Below are 24,407 nucleotides of genomic sequence, written 5' to 3' on the forward strand. Positions count from 1 at the left end.
TTCTTTTAAACAGTTTCAGCATGTTTATATTTTTTTTGCGAGTTAGAGATGAAAGGATTTTGTTCATTAGGTATTGGTATTTGGGCTGTGAATAGTCGTTGGGATGCTTTAGGGCTAGTTTTGAGTGTCCTTTGGGCTGGTTTTGATACACGAATCTGGCAACCCTGGCTGTGCCCTTGTGCAGACGTTTGGTTGGGATTATAGAGAATGTACACGTAAACAAATATTTTAATCAGATTGCAATGTAGGGTACATGTAAACTGTACTGTCATAACCTTCAATCGGATTAAATTCACACATTATTAAAACATAAATGTCCTAAAACTGTCAGCAAGAATGGAGTTCAGGTTTGGAGAATGCATGTGAAGAGAGAGGAACAGGGTCAAGAGAAACCAATAGATTATATATTAGGTTTTTAAAGGGACAGTTTACCCAAAAATGAAAATTCTGTCATCATTTACTCGCCCTTAAGTTGTTCATGTTTGCCTGCATAAATGTCTTTGTTCTGCTGAACACAAAGGCAGATATTTTGAGCAATGTCTGTAACTGTATTTTTCCTATCTTTCTTTGTGTTCATGACAATGACATTTGAAATATACAGCACGAGTTGTGAGCTACATTTTTTTTAAGCTTGAGAAGGGTAATCACAATCCACTTCCATTGTAAAGAGAAAAAACAAAACAACACTTAAAGGGGTAGAAAAAATACTATGGAAGTGAATGGGGCTCATGAACGGTTTGGTTTCATTCAACAAAATATCTTCCTTCATGTTCAACAGAACAAAGACATTTATACAGGTTTGTAACAACATGAGAGTGAGAAAATGATGACACAATTTTCATTTTTAGGTGAACTATCCCTTGACACATCCGCGACCTTTTAAGTCTTGTTTAAATCACAGACTGAAATCTGAAACATCACCGCCACCCAGTGATCCAAATCATTCATTACAATTCAGATATTTCACTCTTGTTAAACTGATATTTGTCACAATGTCTTCGTGATATCGTTACATACCTTCCCAAATGTAGTTACCAGCGACCCGCTTTATAAACTTAAACCACAGTGGATCTGTGTACGGTTCAGACAGAGGTACTTGTCCGACCCACAGGCACGGCTCACAGGTTGACAGAACCGCGCGGCTAGCTTTCATCTTTACGGCTCGGTTCGGATCCCAGTGTCCCATCTCCGGCCGAGAGCCCAACACAAACACCTCCATATCTAAACAAGCCGGTGTCAGGATGACACCAAACCTGAACATAAGCATGTCCTGCGATTCACAAGAGACGCAGATGTCCTGTAAACGACATTAATCTAACAACCTCTGACATTATAAACGACGACACTAAAAATACACACGCTCCTCTGCACGTGTACACGGACAAATACAGGAGCTGAGACGGGACAACTCTGCCTCAGAGATTATACGAACTCTGTGTAACTCGGGTGTTTTGCAGGGTAAGTAAACAGACTGTAAACAAGATATGTCCAGTGTACACGTTTGACAGTTAACCTACTAGTACTGCTGCTACTATTGGCTACCCCTGGTGAAAAAATAGTATGCTAAATATATTTAATTTTGATATACTTAAGTATACTTGCAGTCACACTAATGACCAGTATACTTAAAGTGTGCTATTGATTAGTTTATTTAAAGAGTGCTATTTTGGAACAATTAATTTTGTACTTAATATATTTTAGTTGTATATTAATTGTAACAAAGTACAACTTTAAGTGTATTTAGTGTACTTTTGTTTGCTAAAGTGGAACAACTTTAAGTGTATTTAGTACAATTTAAGTACATGACTGTTTTTGTGCTAAATTCATGCTTGATAAGTGGATTTAGAGTGTGTTTTATTTATGTTAGGAGTACATTACAAATGTATTATGAGTGTCTTGCAAACATACAATCAGTATACCTTAAATAGACGGTTTGCATACATTCTATATATTTTTGGCCAATCCAAAATTCTAAAAACTGCCCTGGTGAAAAATTAATATGCCAAGTACATTACATTTTGTATACTTTTACATACAGCTAGATTAGTAATGAGTATACTTCAAGTGCGTTAATAATTAGTTAACTTAAAGAGTGCTATTTTGGGAATAGATTACTTGCTGGTAACATAACCAAAATAATTTTTTCCAAATAAATAAAAGCTGATTAAAACAGTCAAAAACAATTCATTTAAAATATATTTAAAATATAGTTTTATTCACAGCATTCAAAGTGTACAGTATTTGCCTAAAAATTGAACAATTACTCATTGAAGAATGTCAAGATGACTGAGTTTACAACGTCTTTCTCTCCCAAATCAACTTTAGTCTGGCAGGTTTTGGTTCAGCCTTAGGAAATCTGAAAAAGATAGACAATAAGCTCAATTAAAAAGTGTTTAATATTAAAACATTACATTTATTTAAGACTTACTGTATTAAATCTATAGTTTACTGGCAGAGATTTTATAGCAGATATATTTTTACCTAAACTAGAGCTTGACAAAAATGTCATCATATATATTAAGGGGCGGTTTCCCAGACAGGAATTAGACTAGTCCTAGACTAAAATAAATGTAAGAGCTGTCCAAACTGAAAACAACTTGCTCTGACATCTTAAAATACATCAGTGCCCTTTGTTTTACATCGTAATGCACATAAGTAATGTTTTTTGTAAGGCATGTTTGTTAAAACTATCCTAATTAAACTAAGGTCTAGTCCTGGATAGAGCTGGTCCCTGTCCGGGAAATCACCCCTAAGAGTTTTCATTATAATGACTTGCCTATATGGACTGCAAAATCCTCCATACATAAAATACTTCAGCTCCTAAAGAAAGATTTTATTGTATTAAATTTAAATGTAAAACTTGTCAGAAAGAAAATGCAACAAGCACACAATTGGGTGGTTTCCTGTAAAGGGATTGGCTTAAAACAGGACTAGGCCTTAGTTTAATTGAGAAATATAACTAGTTTGAAAAGACATGCCTTGGTAGGAACATTGCCTGTGTGCATTTTGAGGCGGAACGGAGGACACTGGTGTATTTTAAGATATGTCAGTGCAAGTTGTTTTCAGTTTGGACAGCTCTTACATTTATTTTAGTCTAAGACTAGTCTAATCCCTGTCCGGGAAACCGCCTCAATATGTATATAACGTTATCTAAACTGAAGCTTGATTTACTACTACGAATGAATTAGTATATCTTAAGAGTTTAAAATGACTTACCATTAGCTGCAAAGTCCTCCCTACAAATGTCTTGGAAAAACTTTAGCTTCTGAGGAAAGAATGCAGCATCATTAATACTAAATACAGTTAAGTTAGGTAAAAGCCTTACAACCTCTAAACAGTCAATAAATGGTTAACTTTCACGCTACATTAAAAAAAAACAGATTTTCTGACACTACCTTTTTTCATTAACATATACATTCACACCAATACATATATTTAACAAAAAAATCGGGTGTACTAATTCGATATAACAGGCTAACAGTGCTATCTTTCAAACCTTTAACATTAGCTATAAGTTAAGCTAAGCTACACAGCAGCTTATCACTAATAGAGAGTTAGACACCGCGTTATTGACAATGACAACATTTCGCATTCGAAATATGATAGTCTACTGATAAACTTCAGAATGGTCAAACGATAATCAAATATATTAATTTTAAGATATTTTAACGTACCTTGGGACTGAATCCGTCTGTCTTGAACGACTGTTAAAAATCTAAATACGTGCGTCATGACGTCATCCCACACGTCAGATATGCTGCGTCCGAAACCGCCTACTACATACTATATAGTACGCGAAAAGCAGTAGGCGAAGCGAGTAGTATGTCCGAATACACATGCTGCGTCCGAAAACTCAAGGCAGTGACTCGTTGCCTCGCTGCCTCATGAGGAAATGACTTCGGAGGCATGAAGGTAGCTCAGAGAAATACTTTCGGACACACTTCTAAGGCAGCGTGTTTGAAATTTAAACAGAGGGCGCCTTTGTGATAACTAATCACATATTTGAAAACTACAATACTAATTTCTCGCTAGAAATGCAATTAAAAGGTGTAAAAAGTACAAATACCTTTATTTACACTAAATTGGTGGTCCAGTCGCGTCCTTGGCCGCCATTTTATTTTTTCGAACTCGACCGGACTCGACCAATCACATTCTTAATGTACGTCCACGCATAGGTATCTCAGGAGACAGGAAGTAAACCAAACATTGAATTCGGACATGCCTTGATGCCTTGCTGCCTTGGAAAGCTGCCTCAGAAGGCAGCAATTTAGAGTTTTCGGACGCAGCCATAGTATTCGAAAAACAGTATGCGAAAAGTACCCGGATGACCTACTACTTCCGGTTAGATTTTGCAGTGTGCATACGATGGACGCTACACTATCCCATGATGCCCCGGACGAGGAGTAATCCAACGAAGAAGAAGATGCACGCGGCTGTTTTCGCGCTGAAATGACACGACGTGATGACGACGTATGTCACGTGATGTAGCAACATGGCGGATGTAGTACGTCCGAATCTCATTCATACTACCAGGATTCATACTATACAGTACCTACTGTTTTAACGCCAAGTAAGTAGGTACTTCATCTAATTCAGTACCTACTATACACTATGCGGTTTCGCATTCTTCTTCTTCTTCTTCTTCTATTGACTTTTTATGGCGGATGGCAAACCAACTTATGGTGCATTTACCGCCACCAACTGGACTGGAGTGTGAAGCACTGGTAAGATGCATTATTCAAATCTCAGAATTCACTTTTCTCTGAAATGCATTTACGAAAACTGTTTAAGTTAATTAATGTGTACAGCTAAAAGCGGTATGCAATTGACTCAAAAACTACAAAAAAACAAACACTCATATTCCCCTTACGAAAATTAATGTTTTTTTTTTGTGGTAAAAGTTTAGTAACCATGTTTTTTTTTTTGGTGTATTGATTTTTTTAAGCAAAAACATGGTTATTTTTTGGTAAAACCTAAAACAGTTCATTGGTTTATCCAATGCTTGACAATAGTGAAGTTACCTTATTATGTTAATAGTATATTACAAATGTATACATCTACAATATAAAATGTAACAGAACATACTGCTCTCTCGTAATTTTAAGCCCACGTTATTTCTCCATAAAATAATATACATTTGTACACCCCATATACTTTCAAAATGTGCTTAAAATATACTGTTTCTAAAGAATACTAAAAAATGTATTTTAGAAATATACTGTCAGTGCATTATTATAATGATAACTTTAAGCATACCGATAAAGTATACCTAAAATACATTTTAAAATAAGTTTAAATTTAGTATACTTTAAAAATTGCACAAAACTTTAACTTTAAGTATATTTTTCTAAAGTATACTTTTAGAAAATATACTAAAGTATAATTATTTTGAAGTATGTTAAAAGTTTAATTGTAAAAAATACGCGCAAATATGTTGTAAACATACTTTAAATATGTTTAAAGAAAGTACATTCCTTTGTAAGTATATTTGTAATGTACTATTGCAAAGTTAAATATACTTGAAATACAATAAAGTATATTTGTTTTTCACCAGGGTTGTGAGGGTTAATAAACGAATCTTCCCATAGGGGGCGCTGCGCCGCTCAAAATGCAGAATCCTTGGGTATTTACCTATTTAATTTTTTTTTATTAACTTGCAATCACATTAAATAATCATGACAAAATAGATAATATAACAGACAAAACAAAAACATAAATAAAAACTACATTGAACATACACAAACTATAAATAATAAAAGAAAAGAAAATTATGAGCCCTGCTGAAAAAAACCCATCATCAAACGAGCATGGACCAGCATGGGAATTATGCTGGTTTAGCTGGTGGTCACCAGCATACCAGCACCAAAACACAACATACGCTGGTCTTGCTGGTATGACCAGCATGGGATGCTGAGCTAGTTTGGTGCTGGTTTAGCTTGTGCTGATGCTGGTTTGGTGCTGGTTTAGCTGGTGTTCACTAGCATACCAGCACCAAAACACAACATATGCTGGTCTTGCTGGTATGACCAGCATGGGATGCTGAGCTAGTTTGTTGCTGGTTTAGCTTGTGGTGATGCTGGTTTGGTGCTGGTTTAGCTGGTGTTCACTAGCATACCAGCACCAAAACCCAACATACGCTGGTCTTGCTGGTATGACCAGCATGGGATGCTGAGCTAGTTTGGTGCTGGTTTAGCTGGTGCTAATGCTGGTTTGGTGCTGGTTTAGCTGGTGGTCACCAGCATACCAGCACCAAAACACAACATATGCTGGTCTTGCTGGTATGACCAGCAAGGGATGCTGGTGCTAGTGCTGGTTTAGCTTGTGCTGATGCTGGTTTGGTGCTGGTTTAGCTGGTGTTCACTAGCAAACCAGCACCACAACACAACCTATGCTGGTCTTGCTGGTAAGCTAAGCTGTTTTTTCCAGCAGGGATATCATACAAATAACGTAAAAGCTTCACATAGGGAACTTGTGCGTTTTGCTTTATTATTTTTCAACCCAAGTAGTAACTCTACATAATGTTTCAAATCTATCTGAAATAACAAAAAGTTAGGTTTTCCTTTAGCCCATTTTTTGTTTATGTGTGAAATTTTACCATAATCAATAAGAGATTAACAACAAAAGTCTCATTTGGTGGCAATTTTTCTCTATTAAAATAAGAATTAAAAATTGTTTTGTCTAATTGGAAATATTTGTACATTTAACATACATCTGTTTACGTTTACAGTTCTTAAGAGTTTACAGTCTGTTTTTAATACAGCACTTTTATTGAAGAACCAATGTTATAATTGTGTTGTTGCAGAAATGTAAACATATCCCCATTGAAAAGACTTTGGATTTAAAGGAGACACTTTAGCTGATCTTATTGGTCAGGCTGGAAGACCAGCTGACTCACCATCTTAAACCAGCTCGACCAGGCTGAAAGCTTGTCTTACCTGATTTAAGATGGAGCCGGTTTAAGCCGGTCTCCCAACCTGGCAAAGCTGGTTAAGATGGTCAAGGGTGGTTTTATATATATACACATTGCTATCACTGGGTTGGACTCTGTTTTGCCTTCAGATGTCTTAATTCTTTGTGTCATTGATTTATATATAAGGGTGAGTAAATTATAAATGAAACACAGATTGATGTCTGTACTCTTCAGTCAGAATTTCAGTCATCTCTTAGATAATATAATACACACATAATTTAAAAAAATGTAAAATCTTTAGATTATTCAACAGATACTTAATGCACTTTTGTAGCTTTTCTTCATATGCTTTTTAAGCATTTAGGGTCTTTGGGTAAATGCCAAAAACAAGATGACATAAAGCACACACTTAATAGTTTACTTGTGCTTTTTGTGTCTTGAAACAGCCATTTGCTAACAAGTTGCTGGGACTACATCATGCATTAAAAAATGATTCAACATAAAAAAGTAACAAAAAAACAACAACAACAACATGGATTTATTCACATAACTGTGAGATTTTGACTTGCAAAGGCTCTGGAGCCAATTAATGACCTTTATTGTGCCTACAGTTGTACTTTTACTGCTGTAAACCTATAGGTTAATTCAGTCATACTGAATAATATTTTACTTTAATAAAACCAGGTATATTACCACATAAAACATAAATCAAATTACTGACAGAGTAAAATAGCCAAGTATATACTTTAGCCAAGTCTAATATAAACCTTTTTGTTCACACACAAACCTAAATCATTCAATATTGCTGCCCATTCAACCAAATATTTAACATTTTCAATAAAATGTCATCTCTCTAGGCTACGCTTGCTTCAGCAATTGTTTGAAGACATTGAGTTAATAGACTGTGAAGTGAACAAGGTTTTCAGTAAGTATTGTATTAATTATATGTTAAGAACTGTATAGACCTAACAATCTTTCCTACAAAATCATGAATTAATAGCCATGAGATCTGGTAGGATGTTACAATATCAATATGGACCACAAACAAAGTATCCAACACATTGTTAAATCAATGACACGAAGAATTAAGACATCTGAGGGCAAAACAGAGTCCAACCCAGTAATAGCAATGTGTAGCTTATAAAGTGTCCGGTGAGTTTATACTGAATAACAACAGAAAAAAAGAAAATCTTGACACAATCACAATATTTTGGATATCTTACATATGAAAAAGAGTAGATATTATTTTTTGGTGTTTTTTAACAACTAACACAACCTTTTAAAATATGAAATATTGTCTTAAAATATACATTAAACTTACAAAAACATACAGGTATTCAAACTGTACAGAGTAATGATTAGCGAGAAATAATGTTTCATATTACAGTTTATTGTTTTAACGATGAGAAGCATTATAAATCACATATTTAAAGTAGAAATGTTGCTATTTTAAAAAGCTCTCAATGTAAAATAAATGAAAGAAAAACAGTGACTCGGACAAAAGGTAATAAAATATGTTTTTTTTAATTCATCGAAATCAAAAACCACATGCAGCTCCACCCTACTGGTAATTTCTTTATGCTTAGATCCTCAATAGTCAATGTTATACTTTGGACGACATGCTTTCTCTAGCATGGACTCCGTAACATGATTTGTGGGCTGCATTACGTAAATGATGATTACACAGACATGAACACACAATCTTAGGTGACACACAAGTTGAGAAGCCTAAAACAGCTTCCTAATACAAACACTGCATAGCTTTACTTAAACCCAGTAGAGGCAAAAGTGCAATCTAACACTATTTTCTGGTGGCTCCATTCATTTGCAAGCATAACACAAATTTGCACACATATATACCGGTATGCAATGTTATAAGTGATAAGACACACAGCTTCCAGCGTTTTACTCTGCTCCTCAGTTGTAATGTTACTCAAGCGTAGGAAGCACAATTAGCGGAGTGTCTCTTTTCTCAGGATACATGATGATACAGTGGGCCAGAGTGCTGAGAAAGGCAAATATCAGTAAAGTGCAAATATCAACTGTAAATGTTGAGATACGGCCGGCATGCTAACCCGACAAACTGATGTTGAGTGACAGTAAAACATTACTCAAATGTGATTTCAAGTTGTGACAAAAATAAAAACAAAACTATATGATATACATAAATCACATCAAATTATTGTTTCCACTAAGAAAAACCTTTTGTCCACTCAATTTTTTTTATCAACGTACACCACCATACAGAATTTAGGTACCCACTAACCATAAACCTGTTTAAGGTACCCCCTTTGTTCGTCCATCCCCCTACTTGTTTTCATTTGTGTCAAATATGCAATCTTCTCTGAATAAGGTTGATTTGTGCCATTTCTGGATGCTTTTAGAATTGGCAATAATATAGCTGAAAGACAAAACAGATTACATGTTTCTCCTAAGAGTGATGATTATAAATATATTGTAAATGGTTGTAAATGACAAAAATATGATAAAACAAGACAATAAAATGCTTTTTTGAGTCCCAAAACAAATACAAGACCCAGGATTATAAAATAAAGATCTTAGGCAGCTGTCCATAAACCATAAAGCTGTCCATCACCATAAACTGATGAAGATGCAATTTAGGCAAGTAATTTTTTTATTCAATCAGGGGTATCAGTGATGCACAGGTTGATCCAAAATGAGCTACAATTGCTACTTTAAATTTTTTTTAAAGTACTTTGTTTTTTTTGCGGTCCGGGTTGCGGGTGGGTTAGTTGAAAACGTCGGTCAGGTGTTGGTTGTTTATACATTGACCCGCGCATCACTGAGTGGTATCTTAACCAAACCATGCAAATATTATAGTGTGGATATGTACCGACAAAAATCAGCAGTCATTAGCTGATTTTCTGAGAAAGATTATCTTGCTGTGTCAAGACAAATAAATCAAGTGCTATTGGACAGATTGAGGCTCTTTCAATTCTACCGAATTAAGCTTTGTTTCACCAACGTTGACTTGCATCTTGATACTAGAGCAGAGGTGTGCGTCAGTGGACGCAGAACATTTTTAGTGAATGAACCATCAGAACTTTAGATTAAACTAATATTTGATATATTAATAAAAAAATAATCTTAACATCAAAGAAAAAAATATTCTGTCTTCTTTTTTATTTACACAGATATAGTATATGGGAGATTAAAGAGGTTAGATAATGTAGTGTTTAGTTACGTTTTGAAAGTTACATTGTGTTATGACACTGGTTTGAGAACAGATCGTAGGGATCTGCCGTCTCGTGTTAGCTCTCTGGTTGTGCACATGCAGGGAAGCGGAACCGCTTCTACTTGTCGGAGAACTTCATTGTATGGACAATGTTTCAGGTGGTCTCCCATGCTGGTGATGTCCGTAAACTCCCATCTGTTAACTGGACTAAAGGCTGTGCTAAAACGCCAAACCTGCGAAAAATACAATGGTTATGACTTGACGCGACAAATGTTGTAGATACAATTACCAAGCAGTTACTGCAGATATACTTTACCTTATCTTTGATCTGCCAAGAACGTCTTCCGTCTGAATACTGTTTCCTCTCCCACTGTACCACAACCATACCACGGGTTTGCAGCAAACTGGCACACACGTCCCTCATTATACGTGACACCATTGATAGCTGACACAGGCTAAAGCCATCCAGAAATCGTGCTACATGTTGAAGTACTTCAAACGGCAATCCACTCAGGTGATCGCAATTAGGTTCTGTGACAGTTTCCGATGGAGGTTGCACACCAAATGACCTTAGGTGGCGGTCATGAACAACCTTTGAACCTTGACTGGATGGGCATAATCTGCGTTGGGAGTACGTACAGCCATAATACGCTAATGGACAGCGATGCTCCATCCAGCCATTGAGCCCGGAATGGATATCTCCGTGAACGTTCCGGAAATGCGAGAGGAACTCCTCTCGACGGAAAAGCTGACCGCACTCAAAGGTAAACATGGAGCCCTCACGTGGAGCCCAGCTCGGTCGTGGCACAAGCTGCTCCAGCGTCAGATCAAGCCGCAGAGTACAAAATGGACTTGGCTGCGAAAGGCGGGGCGCAGCACGATCGCAAGCCGAGGCGGATGCGACCTCTCCAACCATCGTACTCGTTGCCAGGATGGCAGCGGGGAAACTAAAGGTTTGGGTGCCGAAGTCGACCCGTGTGCCGCAGAACGCGTACACAGTGTCAGATATTCTCCTAGCTCGTGGTGACTCCTCCAAGCAGAAAAGCAGAGCAGCAGCTGTGAAGTCGATTTCGCCAAGGCCCATGGGGTCATCCTGAGGCTCCTGATCTAAATCTGATGTGTCCACAGCTTTGTCCTCCATTTTGCACTGTGAATGTCTATGGGGGAAGCCATCAGTAAATGACCCTTTTTGTCTATTAAGTGCAAGTGGCATAAAATTTCTGAGCAACTGAAGGTTTTGGAGTTTCCTCTCAAAAGCCCTGTCTTCAAAGTCTAAAGCCATTGCAGGCAGTGCACTGTCCCTCTGGACAGTCAGAGTCTGTGCATGTATAGGCTGCTGCAAAGATTCTGATGCCTCCTGCATCAACAAAGGTTCATGCCTAACTTCTGGTCTATGGGGAATCAAAGGACCAAACCATTCTGGACTTTGATCATGTTCTGTGGTGGATTCCATAATGTGACAAACCGTCTCGTCTTTACAGTCCACAATACTGTGAGAGCCATTACAGAAACATTGGATATCCATTTCACTTAATATGTCTGGACACTCAACAGTGACACCTAAGGCTGTCTCGTCACCATCAATACCCCCAACAGCCCCGAGATCACCCTCAACCTCAGATGAAACATCTTTCATGTCAACATCTGTAGATTCTGAAGGTTTTGACTGGTTGAGTTTGCCATTCTCATTTACTACAGAGACATTCATCGGTTCAGTACCTTTTACAGCATCTCCTAGTACACCGAGGGCACAGGCCAGGTTCCTGCCAAGCTCCATCAGTGTTTGGTGCTGTGCAGGCTGCAAAACCTCACTTAAGCCACTGACCCCATTGGCTATTTTATCACATTTGAATCTGGTGTCTTCATTCATCGTTTCATTCAGTTCCCCATTGCGCTCTGGAATTGATGCTGGCAGGTTAGCGGTTGTACAGTCCGTGTCTGAGGAATTAAGGTGGATCAGGACGTTGAGAGCTGCAGCCAGGCTTTTAGTTGTCTCTACTGTGGTTTGGTAGAGCTCACCATAATGTTCTTCATTTAGGCCATTAATCCCATTGGTAATCTTGTCTTTTGAGCAGCCTGGTCTAGGATCTCTCTCAACGGTCTCTGCTTGCTTGCATGGAGCCGGTACAACTGCGGCAGGCTTTGCACTTTGCCCTGCAGACTGAGTCTTTTTCTCAGAGCCAGCAGTGGGTGCCAGAGAGACGAGTTTGAGTGACGCTAACATGGTGCGCTGGTCCTGAAGGGCGAGTGCCATGTCAAGCTGCTCCACCTCGTCTGCTTCCTGACTTAGTCGTTCATACGAACGATAATCCTCGTCATTCACCGGCCACCTATTCCACTCCATTGTGCAGCACACCACACCTGCTGGGCACACCTCAAGGTGTTGTGCCATCTGGCCACGGGTCAGAGTAAAAGGACATCCTATGCTGTGGTTAAGACATGGCACCCTCTCAAGCGGGCACAGGAGCTTGTGTTCGACAACCTTGCAGCTGTGGAAAATTGCACCGCATACAAAAGGGCAGGTGATGAGGTCACAGGAAATGCCAGGTTCAGGCTTTACCATACATCGCCTGCTTATACAGGAAATGCAGTGAGCATGGGGCTCCTCCATTATTTAAGACGATGACAGCTGCAAGACTGCAAAAGACCAGCCAGAACAAAAGGACCTGACTCAAAACCACTGCAAAACAAAAGCAAAACAAAAAATTTTTGATTAGACATTCCTACATACAAACTCTGTTATACATACAGTACTGTGCAAAGGTCTTAGGCCACCATTTCTCATTCTCTTTATTAGAATACAATAGGGGTGTGACGGTTATTATATAACCGTGAGACCGACGGTTATAGTTGAACACCGTCATTAGAACTCTATAACCGACAAAACCGTGTTATTAAAATATTAAAAAATATATATCATAAAGAATGTTTAAATACTAATTAAAAACAATTGTCAACAGTATGTGTTACACGCCCCACCATGTTATCACGTCACGCAATGAAAAATACAGAGCAGAGCAGACACTGACATACGCGCTGACATACAGGAGAGACCAGGGCACTTTTTGGTTACTTTTGAGATTAAACATATTAAACAAAGTCTCACCTTTCAAATAATCTCTTCCTTCTATTTAATTTATAGAATCAAATAAACATGAATGACCATAAGATGTTTTAACCGCGGAAAGGCTCCGTCCCGCTTTTCAAGTTCAAATCCTCCCATGTTAATCTACTAACTCTCCTGAAAGCACATTTACTGCAAGTTGTCTTGCTGTTAATTGTAAATAAACGTAACGCAAGTAGCTAATCAGTGTCTAGTTTATTCAAATACTGGTTTCACATCGCAAGCATGAGCACTGAGCAGCGCGTATGCGGAGAACGTTTGCCACGCGTGGCCATTGTGCTTTTACACGGCTGCGTTTGCAGCGCATATGGCGCAGTTTAATAACAGTATAACAATCTCAAGTTCACATTACTTTATTTTACATGCATTTATGAGCAAAACCTCTTCAAGACGCTTTTTAATCCACATTGTTTTCGTGCTGTTCTGGTCCGTGTAATGACATATATAGACACAATTATAGACATTAAAAGCCCATGGCACAAATCTGTTTAAGATTATTAAGATAATGATAGATAGAGGATTTCTGCTGGGCAGAGAGTGACAGCGCAGTCTTCTGGCAACAGTGTGTTTTTTAAATATTTAATTGCTTTCTGTTAAATTTCTCAAAGTCATTACTGTTTAAAACACACTTGGCATCACATTCATGATTTTATTGTAAAAGAATACAACCAGAAAATACAAGACATTTTTATGTAGTATTAGAAACAGTACACTCTTAGACCGGATGTGTTAAAAACAACACATTAGTGTTGATTCTGGGACAACACACTAAATGTGTTGTGCCAGAATCCACCCAGATCTCTGTTATTATTGAAACACACATTTGTGTTAAGCTTTTAACCCAACTTGTGTTTTAATTTAACACAAAATCAACAGATAAAATTTGTTAAAATGACATATAATGTGTTAAAATCTTAACACAAGATGATGTGTAAAAAATTAGCACATCCTTTCTAAGAGTGTATAAGCTGAAGTGTCAAGTATTTAGGGTAAACTCCACTTCCACTTGAGCAATAGCAGGCACCTGCAGGATCTCTTAAACCTAAATGAAATTCTAATTTCCAATTCTAATCAAATGACTTCAGAACTTCAGTCTCCCCCAAAAAAAGCTCAAGATGCAGCGTTTGAGAAAGACACAGCGGCAATTATGATGCTGGGAATTTGTCTGCTAAATGCACAAGCACGGAGAGCAAGAGACTCTTTAGCGCGTCATCTCATGTCATAGATGAGAAGAGAGTTTTATGACATTACATAAATTTATCATAAATTCTGGGTAATCAAACCTCAGAACAATAAAACTATTAACCAACAGCACATCATTGTATAATAATATGTTTTTTTAATTCAAATTCTAAGTTTGAGATTATTTTATGAATTTACTTTGGGATTACTGCATAATAGTCCAGGGTCACTTGTAGTAATAAATCTAACTCAGTTTCCATCTAAACAAAACTGCTTAATGCTTAACTGCTGTCTTGATTTTGTATTGTAGTTAAATATGTATATCCACATGCCTGTAGTGTTTCTTTACAAAGTAACATCGCCATCTACTGGACTGGAACATGTAATACAGCTTATGGTCAGATTTACTAAACGGGACAAATCCCAAAAAAGCACCTATGGGAGTGGTAATATCTGCGGGCTATTTACTACAAAAGCGCAAAATAAATAACACAGGAGCTGATTTCCAAAATGACCAACGCAATCTAAGAACAGCACAAATTAGTTCAGGGTCGAAAATAAGCCGAGCTGATGAGGTGTCCTTGAATTCAGCACCATGGACATCACAGCAGATAATTTGGGGTGTGAAATTCCAGCTAACTAAGCCATAGGACACTGAAAAGAACTGAAGGACAAAAAATTAAGGTTTACAAGAGGTTTTGAAGCATCTGATAGTGTGTGACTTCTCCTAGTGACTCCCCTTTTATTTACTTCAACAAATAAAAACATAACATAACATGGCATGGCAAACAATATTGTTGAATAATATGTTCCTCTGGCATTCCACATAAACTGTTCAATGGTAAAACAATCCACTTCATTGTTCCACACGCTCTGTGATGCCTCTTCGTTAAATAATGGCGCAAATAACATTCCTAAGCACACACGCAAACATTAGTAAATTGCGTTGCGTAAATCATTTAAATAATCTCCTTCCATAAATTTTGCATCTGAAGGGGAAACTCCAAGAAATACATTAGGGCTGCACGATAAATCGCATGGGATAATCATGCGCATCTCGTCAGTAAAGCCGGTTTCTTAATTAGTAGTAAATCGCCATCACCCCGAAATTGCCCCGATTGTCAGTAAACTACGGCTTAGTTTAGTAAATGATGGTTTGCGCTAGTGCAAGCTGTTAGTAAATCTGGCCCTTAGTCTTTTTGTGGATCTGCTACTCTACATCATCATTGTTGTGTAAATGTAGGTCAATAATGTAAACCTTACTTTAATGATGTCATTTTGAGACAATCCTTGCAAAAAACTATATTAAAAAAGATGTCCAAGATGGCGTCGTTACCGGAAGCTAGTTATGATATATAGATTAAAATGTGGATATTTTTCACGCAATATTGCAATGATTACCCACAAAAGACCTTTATTAACCCCTTGGAGTCGGTTGTTCCCTGATCCCGGTTTTTTACTAAAATAACTCCAAATATGTTCATCTGAAAGATGATTGACATATGAATATCAGATTGCTTGAGGCTGAGTAAATCATGGGGTAATATAATATTTGTCTGGAGGAGTATCATTTTAAAGAAGCTGGATTCAGAGCTCATTACAGCAAAATACATTAAAGCCCCTCTATAATAAGTTTGAAACTAAACAAAAAAGCTAAAAACAGAAACCTACTAGTCAATATCACTAAACTAACTGGTTGTTAAACTCCAAGTTGATCTGACTAATATATATATGAACCTAATGAACTCTCTAGAGGTGTATTTTTGGCCATAAATGCTTCAATATGGAGTTTAGGATAGTCACAAAAACAACTCATACTGTACATCAGTGGTCCCCAACCTGGAGCGGTGTGGAATCTGATATGCTTCAAGGTTAAGTAAAAATACATAAAATGTTCCACTAATAATTTTATATAAAAAAATTTTTTTTAAGTTTTTAAAACTTGACAATGCCAAGATATGGTAGTTGAAATAATCTCTTAGATACATCAATAAATCATTATCTGTTGTGGTTTACATGTTGTTCCTCAGTCATTTTGTTGAATTGTGTATAATGCATGATTAACCAATAGATTCATTTCAGATAACACTGTTCTTATTTCACACAAAAAACTGTACTGCTTATTTACAAGTTGTTTAGCAATGACATCGCATTGAATCATATAGTCAAAAGTCAGCTTTAACCTCCCTATCAAAGTTTGTCAACATTCAGTGGTTACAAAGATTTTTTTCAAAACAATAACTTGTTAAAACAGTCATCTGACAGAACTGAAATGTCCAAACGCACTGTCCTCAATCATATGCTGTGTAGTTGAAATAGGTCTTCAGGGATGTTGTGGTGTTGTTCTGCTCTTCGTTTAACTTCGTTTTGTTTTATTATTCTCTCTTGTGGTTAGCCTGTTAGCTAGCTCAACTTTATGCCTTTAGCTCACGCGAACAAAGTACTCACTTACCCGCAGATTACGTCAACTAACTCCACGCGTCACCCACGCACGCACTTCACGAGTTTTGTCACTTGTCCGCTCTTAGCGTGAAACGGGACACTTTAAAACACAATCATCGCCGTTTATCCTGTCCAAAAATGCTCAGTCCGGCCGGGACGCATGTCGATGACGTCATTACGCAAAACCCAGGCGTCAATACGTCGCTGTTTGTTTATGTGAACGCAGCGCAAATTCAAACTTGTCATGTTTGGAAAAGACTGGTCATCATCAATATTTGGAGAGTTGATTTTTTTGTTAATAACAACGTGAAGGAAGTTTCATTTAAAATAATGAACAGAATTTATCCAGTAAAACATGTATTAGAGATTGTTTAAGTTAAATATTGACTATTCATGTGAATTTTTTAATAACGAAAATAAATCATTTATTTTTTATTGCATTCATACAAGGATATTTTGTGTTGATGTAAAAAATTTAATAATCAGAAAATTTAATGCAGTTGGTCGGATTACATAATGATATATGTTAATTAATTTGTGGAATGGAAAAGGATAAAGTTAAAAATGTTATTCAATTACTGGTCTTAATGGGGAAGTTTCATATAAATAAAATAAAGTTGTCTGGTGGTAAGCCAATTCTAAGTCAATGTATTAAGAAACTAAAGCAATACTGTAATGTGCTGTATACATGTAAAAAAAATAAAAAAGATTCCAGGGCTTTTAATATTATATGCAAACAAACTACACCACATTTATATAGGAGATCTTCTTTTTGTTTTCTATGGCTATGTTTATGTTATTGTTTTTTATTTGGATTATGTAAATCATTTACATGTGTATACTGATTGCATTTATGAACAATGCATAACTCTTGTTGTTCATATATATATATATATATTAGGGCTGTCAAAAGATTAATCGCGATTAATCGCATCCAAAATAAAAGTTTGTGTTAACATAACCAATGTGTGTGTACGGTGTATAATTATTATTTATATATAAAAACACACCCAATTATGTATATATTTAAGAAAAATGTATTATATTTATATATAAAATATTTATATTCATATATAATATAAATTATATAAATGTATATACAGTATTTAAATGCAAATATTTCTTAAATATATACCTGAATGGGTCTGTATTTATATATACATAATATTTAGACACAGTGCACACACATATGTTATGTAAACACAGGCTTTTATTTTGGATGCGATTAGTCGCGATTAATCTTTTGACAGCCCTAATATATATATATATATATATATATATATATATATATATATATATATATATATATATATATATATATATATATATATATATATATATATATATATATATATAGTTATTTCTACAGTGTCGTGCTTTGTGCAAATAAATAAATATTATTAACCATATTTATAATGGTAAGAGCATTTAAACTTATTAAACATTACTGTGATTTTGTACATTAGAACAAAGATTTTCATCATTGTTTGAACTATTTAAATTGTTTTTGATTAGCATATGACTTTTTTGTACTCGTGTCACAGTTCTGTTATATGTTCATCGTTCATGTCTTTTATTATGAATTTTTGTGTCTCATAGTCATGTCTATTATTTTGAAAGTGTTCCATTGTTATGGTTGTCTCTTGTTTCCTGATTCCCGGATGTGTCATGTTTTGATTGGTTCTCTGTCTGTATATAAGCCCTCTTGTTTCCGATTGTCCTTGTCAGGCTTTATTTAAATGTACTGGTGTTCATGCCATGCCATGCCATGTTTTATGTTTGTTGCTGTTTCTGTCAATAAAACTGCACTTGAGTCTACAACTCGTTTAACTCTCCGTTGGGATATAATTAACTAGTTTATAGTTTGGATTGGAATTAGAGTTTTACTTATTACATGACTCTATTAGTAACAAAATTGAATACATCCATGTACTACATCCTAGACCTAGACTGTATTCATAATATCCTAAATCCTAAACTATATTTAAAGGTGCATGTGTAAATTTGAGCAGCATCTAGTGCTGAGGTTGCGAAATGCAACCAATGGCTCAGTCCACTGCTCACCCCTCGCTTTTGAAATGCATAGAGAAGCTACAGTAGCCGCCACCGAAAAAACATGTCATAGACGGAGACAACTTCTGTAGACGGGCTTCTGTAGAAACATGGTGGCACAAAATGGCGACTTCCATGTAAGATAAAAACTATTTCATTTAAAGCGGCTTTGAAACAATGGACAGTTATTAAAAGCACTATATATTTCAATTGAATATGATTTGTATTATTTCTCAAAAATGACAATATGAAAGCATATTTGAATTAATGATGTTTGGTTCATAATTCAGGTTATATTTTAATTACAGAGAAAATAACAACAGGGATAAAGCAAAGACCAGGACACAAGTTATTAGTACACGGCTTGGCTCTTCATTTGAACTGTAATATATAAAGCTTTCATTCACAGACTTTTATTCTTTTATATGTCTTCATGTATAAAAGTACTGCTGCAAATTGTTCACAAAGCCATACGAGTTGTATAAGTACATTAAACACAAAATATAACTTTATAATAGTGCTTGATAATTTACCCATTTATTTATTTTTTCTATCTACAAACATTCTTGATTGAAACAGTTCATTAGCTGGTTATGAAAAATCTTTGATTTATGATAAATATAAAAAATTATTTAAAAGATTACACGTTTCTAATGTTACCACAATCAGAAAATCATAGTGTTTTATCAAACTTTCATTCCAATTAACAGAACTGATTATATACTGTATCAGATATTACATCAGCATATTCAAAATAATTAGTTATGATTAGATTCATTATAAAGTATTAAAGAAACATAATCAGTCAAGATTATCACAAAGGATTTCATTTCAATTATATGTTTCGAGTTTCTGATTTGTCATATAAGCTAATTCTGCTTAGCTGCTTTTCATGTCATTAACATAGCATCTGGTTGATTTATATCTACATTCCCGTACAGTCCACGCTGGAGGACGTGATGTTACTCGGACACCCCAGTGGTGACACAAACAGGTGTTGAATATGGACTTTGTTGGTTGTTGTTGTTTTTGGCAGACACGATGACACAGTAGGGAGTGGCAGGTTCTAGATTATTTAGAACTGCAGCAGTCTGATCATAGAAGTACAGGACCTCTTTCATAGGGCGAGACAATGTGTCCTCTCTCACAATCAGGTTGTAGGAATCTGCCCCCATCACAGGAGACCACTCGACCTGCAGTGACACTCCCACCCCGGGTAAAACTGTCACTTCAGGGATGGACAGCTCATCTGCGGAGGTCACAACATTTAATCAGCCACAAAATTCTTGTTTTGATAAAATAAATTTTTTGTGTGTTTATGAATACTAGTGTTTAACTAATATCTAATAAATCAGAATCCAAGGCTTCCAGTTCAAAAATATAAAAAGCCTTTATTCAAAACATGGCTTACTTAGAAAACATTAAAAATGATGACTAAAACACTGCACACTGATGTATTTCAGCCATCAAGCCTTCCTCAGAGTGTGTCAGGTACAAAATTAGTCACATGTGTACATCTAATCAATTGCTCAGTAGGAATGGGAGACACCAAAAACACCACCACAGGGGGACCAACAATGTCAAAGATCATTAATCAACAATCACACATCAAAATTATATACATTTTACAAATATGAAGTTAAATCTAGTTCTTAATTCAAAACAGGAAAAATAGTAGCTTTTAGCGGAAAATCCAAAAAGCTTTCCTTTGTAGAAGTCTTTGTAATCGATCTCCCTTTCTGATAGATCGAGTCACAATTTCCAAACCAGTAATTCTTAAGGTAGAAGGATTGGAGTCATGTGCAGATGCATAGTGTACTACCATGGGGTAATCTTTGTTTTTTGTACGAACTGCATTTTTGTGATCCCATAGTCTATCTTGCAGTCTACGTTTGGTCTGTCCCACATAAAAACAGTTACAAGGACATTGAAGCCTATAATGTGTACTTTTACAATTGATAAAAGATCTGATTAAGTAAGTTTGTGTGTGTATAGCCCTTTTTACACAGAGATTACAGAAAATACATCGAATGTGTCTGGATTTTGTCCAGAGATCAGCTGATTTTGGTTTATTCACACTGCCAACAATTTTCCGTAATCTGTGCGTGTTCACACTAGGGCTGTGACGATAAATCACGTGTCCCATTAAAAGTACCTGTCTGAAATTGAATCTGAAACGCAAGGCTGCGATTCTTTGTTTCATGGACAGCTTGTGCTTGTAATACGGCGTTTTGGTCAGTAAGAAGACCTTATTAATCTAAAATCATTATGAGTCGGAGTCGTTTATAACATGCATTTAAAAAAGCAACACTAGTTAAACAAAATCATTCAAAATATTATTTATTATCATGAAAATACCTAAAACAATTTGAAGAATGGCAATATAAATGAAAAGTTTGGTTCCAAAACGCGATAAACAGCATTTTTTTATCAGTATTATATCAGGTCAGTATTTAAAAGTAAATTCTACATTTTACGCAAAATCCAATATCCACCATGTAATTCTATCATTTTTTCTTCCTTTTTTCCAAAATGCAATAAACGCCACTCCTTCTCTGCAGAATGCAATAAATACGCTCCACAAATTACAGCACCCCATTCCACGCACTGTAAACAAACAATGGCAGCGTGTTGAATACAAAAAATAATTAGTTTTTGTAATACATTTTTGAAAATCAAGTTATGGATTTGAATTTTTTATGTTTTTATAACCTAAAGATGCTATGTGAAAGTTTGTAACAGAAAATAGTGGTTTTCATCTTGTCACTTTCTTGGTATAGAAAACCAGTTTTTTACCCAAATTAGTCAAAATGGATTTATTGCGTTTTGGAACCAAACTCTTCAAATATTCTTATAAACATTTTCTGAAATAGCGTTTGTAATGTTACTTTTTCTGAACCCTGGTCTAATTATAGGAAACACTGTGCTATATTTTAAGACACAAAATGTAACTTCTTATTGCAGATTTTCTTCAAGAACATGTTAAAAGCTTTTAAGCTTAACATTATATTAAATATCATGAGTAAGTGTGTAACATGTCTTACCAGGGGTCAGTCCTGCTATCATCTCTGCAGCTCCTAAATCTCTTTTCCGACGATTTGATGTTTGACCTGTAAAAGCCAAGAATTAATAAAGTTTGACACATTACAAAAATATTCATGGATCAACACAAGTTAAGCTCCATGGGGAGCAAAGTAATATCACATAATCCCAATACCTGAAAAAGACTTTTCATGCTTACACTATGAACACAGGTTGTTAATAGAGCTTAACTCATAGAGCTGGGTTGTCAACAAATTGACCATATAACTCACAGATAATTTTATTCCTACCAGTAAGTACTCTTGAAACAATGCTCTCTCCGGCACTGTTCATGGCTGTCACAGCAACATCAGAAGCCAGCAGACCAAAGACCTGACAGCTGAGGTTTGATGTTCTGCAGACAGATACCCTGACATCGGAGATCATCTGGTACACAGTGTACTCTGTGCTAAGAACTGAAGACGTCCAGGCCACAGTGGCTGAGGATTGATCACCCGTGAAGGTCACATCCATTGGAGGACAGGGAGCTGAAAGAGAGACATGGTGTTTAAGAAATTAAGATTATACTGTTCATGATGTATCAATATATCAATACAACTTCTGTCCTGCTGACTAGTAAGGTTTCTTGTTACCTGTGACACCATCAATAGACTGAGATGGTCTGCTGGTCCCAGCTGAGTTTTGTGCAAAGACACGCAAGTTGTAAGAAGTGCTACATGGCACAGGAATCTCAAAGAAGTCACGTTCTGTCCAATAGGATGAGACGTCCATGAGAGACTGTGGGCTGTCCTGGATCTGCCCGGTCACCTGCACCAGGTAAGTGACGTTAGGACAGCTCACAGAACTCCAGGAACTCCTAAGTAGAGTAGCGTCGTCCATCAGATGGGTTCTCAACTTCACGCTGGCAGGAGGACATGGGACTACAGGAGAACCAGTAAAAGGTTAAGACGCATTTTCAAAAAGGGATTAATGGCAAATCAGGCCATACCTAAGGAACTAGACAAGAGCTAAGAAAATTATAATATATTTCTAATAATTCAGTCATGTACTCCCTACTGAAAAATCCAGCTAAAACCAGCATAAGCTGGTTTAAGGTGGTTTACGCTGGTCCTCCCAGCCTGACAAAGCTGGTCATGCTGGTGGGCCAGCTGGTATTCCAGCATGACCAGCTAAGTCCAGCTAGACCAGCTTAAAATGCGACCAAAACACACCTAGACCAGCTTGCTACACCAGCAAAACCAGCTTCCTACACCAGCAAAACCAGCTAAAACCAAGCTGGGGACCAGCTAAAACCAGCTCACCAGCTTATGCTGGTCTTAGCTGGATTTTTCAGTAGGGCTGTATAGCACACTAATAAAGTTGTTTACCTGCACCCTGCTGCACTGGCACATCGAGTGAACTGTTACAGGTCCCATCTGAAGCCTGTGCACTGAAGTTATACACCATCCCGCAGGTCAGTCCCTGGATGTTACATGAAGTACCAGTGGTGTCACAGTAAAGCGTATGCCCATCGTTTGTTTGAGCCCATGTGTAGTACTGCAGTGATTCTTGGCTTTTAACCCAGGAGAGTGTGGCTGTCCTGGAGTCACAGTTCACGGAGACACTGAAGTTTTGCAGTTTACAAGGCACTAAAGGAAATAAAACAGCACATTACAGCCACTTCATCCATATTCAATGAGCTACTGAAACAAAAAACAGCTGACAGTTTTTATTTCACACTGTATTTTTAAACATTTTAATGCTTAAATGCATGAGTGTAAAATGCATGATAACCGGTATAACCATCATATAAAGGCTAATATTATAATTTACAACATTCATTAGAAGTTTTACCCATTCAATGAGCTCTCTTGTCATTTATTGGGTTAAAGGTGCAGTATATGATACTGACAGCTGCAGTCCATATACAAAATATTGGAGAGCAGGGGTGCAGGAGACATTTTTTAAAGTAAGGGGCCCACACTGAGAGCAAAAGCCCAGATAGTAAGATCCGATTTCCAGATTTCAGACCACCGCTTTTGGCTCACCGTCTGCAACCATCATATTTTAATATTTAAATTTTTAAAGGAGCTATTCTCCTCTTGATTGTTGTCGCCATGTGGCTTGCTTACTGTGAGACTGCTGACATTACCTAAAAGGTGCAATGTGGCACTTTTAGCTGCATGTAGTGGTGAGACTGTGAGTTGCAACCAACGGGTCAGTCCACAGCTCACCCCTCCCTTTCGAAACGCATAGTGAAGCTACATTCGCCACCACAGGACAAAACATGTAATCGTCTGAGACAATGTAGGGCTCTATTTAACTTAAAAATACTTAAAAATAGTACTCATCTCACCATTTACTTAAAAATAGTACTCATCTCACCATTTCCAGAGGTACCAAGTCATCGTATACAATAAATCCGTGGGTAGCATAAAAAAACATTGAAAAATATTAGCACTTTTTAAAAGCAAAAAAAT

General features: G+C 36.6%; 3 protein-coding genes and 1 long non-coding RNA gene across 5 annotated transcripts in view; all 4 read right to left on the bottom strand.

Annotated features, from left to right (window-relative positions):
- Positions 1-1,519, bottom strand: part of epm2a (EPM2A glucan phosphatase, laforin) — a 34,168-nt gene extending 32,649 nt beyond the window's left edge. Inside the window, exon 1 of the mRNA XM_055189257.2 lies at positions 1,018-1,519. Coding sequence (XP_055045232.2) covers positions 1,018-1,267 — 250 coding nt within the window. The 5' untranslated portion in view covers positions 1,268-1,519. The remainder of the gene's footprint in view (positions 1-1,017) is intronic.
- A 24-nt stretch (positions 1,520-1,543) lies between these two features.
- Positions 1,544-3,754, bottom strand: LOC141369245 (uncharacterized). The gene is made up of 3 exons (XR_012372822.1): positions 3,675-3,754; positions 3,217-3,265; positions 1,544-2,356 (listed from the first exon to the last, which is right to left on the bottom strand). It is a non-coding gene; the product is annotated as an uncharacterized lncRNA (long non-coding RNA).
- A 4,656-nt stretch (positions 3,755-8,410) lies between these two features.
- On the bottom strand, positions 8,411-17,053 carry fbxo30b (F-box protein 30b). 2 transcript variants are annotated; one of them, XM_055188508.2, is made up of 4 exons: positions 16,865-17,053; positions 10,423-12,786; positions 10,116-10,339; positions 8,411-9,311 (listed from the first exon to the last, which is right to left on the bottom strand). In XM_055188508.2, the coding sequence occupies exons 2-3, from the start codon at positions 12,715-12,717 to the stop codon at positions 10,136-10,138; spliced, it is 2,499 nt and encodes an 832-aa protein (XP_055044483.2). In that variant the 5' UTR covers positions 12,718-12,786; positions 16,865-17,053; the 3' UTR covers positions 8,411-9,311; positions 10,116-10,135. The 2 variants fall into 2 exon arrangements, with proteins under 2 accessions (XP_055044483.2, XP_055044482.2); XM_055188507.2 differs by having other exon boundaries at positions 8,411-10,339.
- Positions 17,054-19,184: 2,131 nt separating this feature from the next.
- Positions 19,185-24,407, bottom strand: part of fndc7b (fibronectin type III domain containing 7b) — a 42,153-nt gene continuing 36,930 nt past the window's right edge. Inside the window, exons 41-45 of the mRNA XM_055188924.2 lie at positions 23,316-23,576; positions 22,581-22,868; positions 22,239-22,475; positions 21,951-22,016; positions 19,185-20,155 (exon numbers count right to left, since the gene is read on the bottom strand). Coding sequence (XP_055044899.2) covers positions 19,869-20,155; positions 21,951-22,016; positions 22,239-22,475; positions 22,581-22,868; positions 23,316-23,576 — 1,139 coding nt within the window. The 3' untranslated portion in view covers positions 19,185-19,868. The remainder of the gene's footprint in view (positions 20,156-21,950; positions 22,017-22,238; positions 22,476-22,580; positions 22,869-23,315; positions 23,577-24,407) is intronic.

This window comes from Misgurnus anguillicaudatus, chromosome 13 (assembly GCF_027580225.2).
Source record: "Misgurnus anguillicaudatus chromosome 13, ASM2758022v2, whole genome shotgun sequence".
Taxonomy (NCBI): Eukaryota; Metazoa; Chordata; class Actinopteri; order Cypriniformes; family Cobitidae; genus Misgurnus; species Misgurnus anguillicaudatus.

Coding starts and splice junctions, on each gene's coding strand:
- fbxo30b (XM_055188508.2), bottom strand. CDS start 12,717: ATGGAGGAGCCCCATGCTCACTGCATTTCCTGTATAAGCAGGCGATGT. Junction 10,340..10,422: donor CTTGGCAGATCAAAGATAAG/GTAAAGTATATC, acceptor TATTTTTCGCAG/GTTTGGCGTTTTAGCACAGC.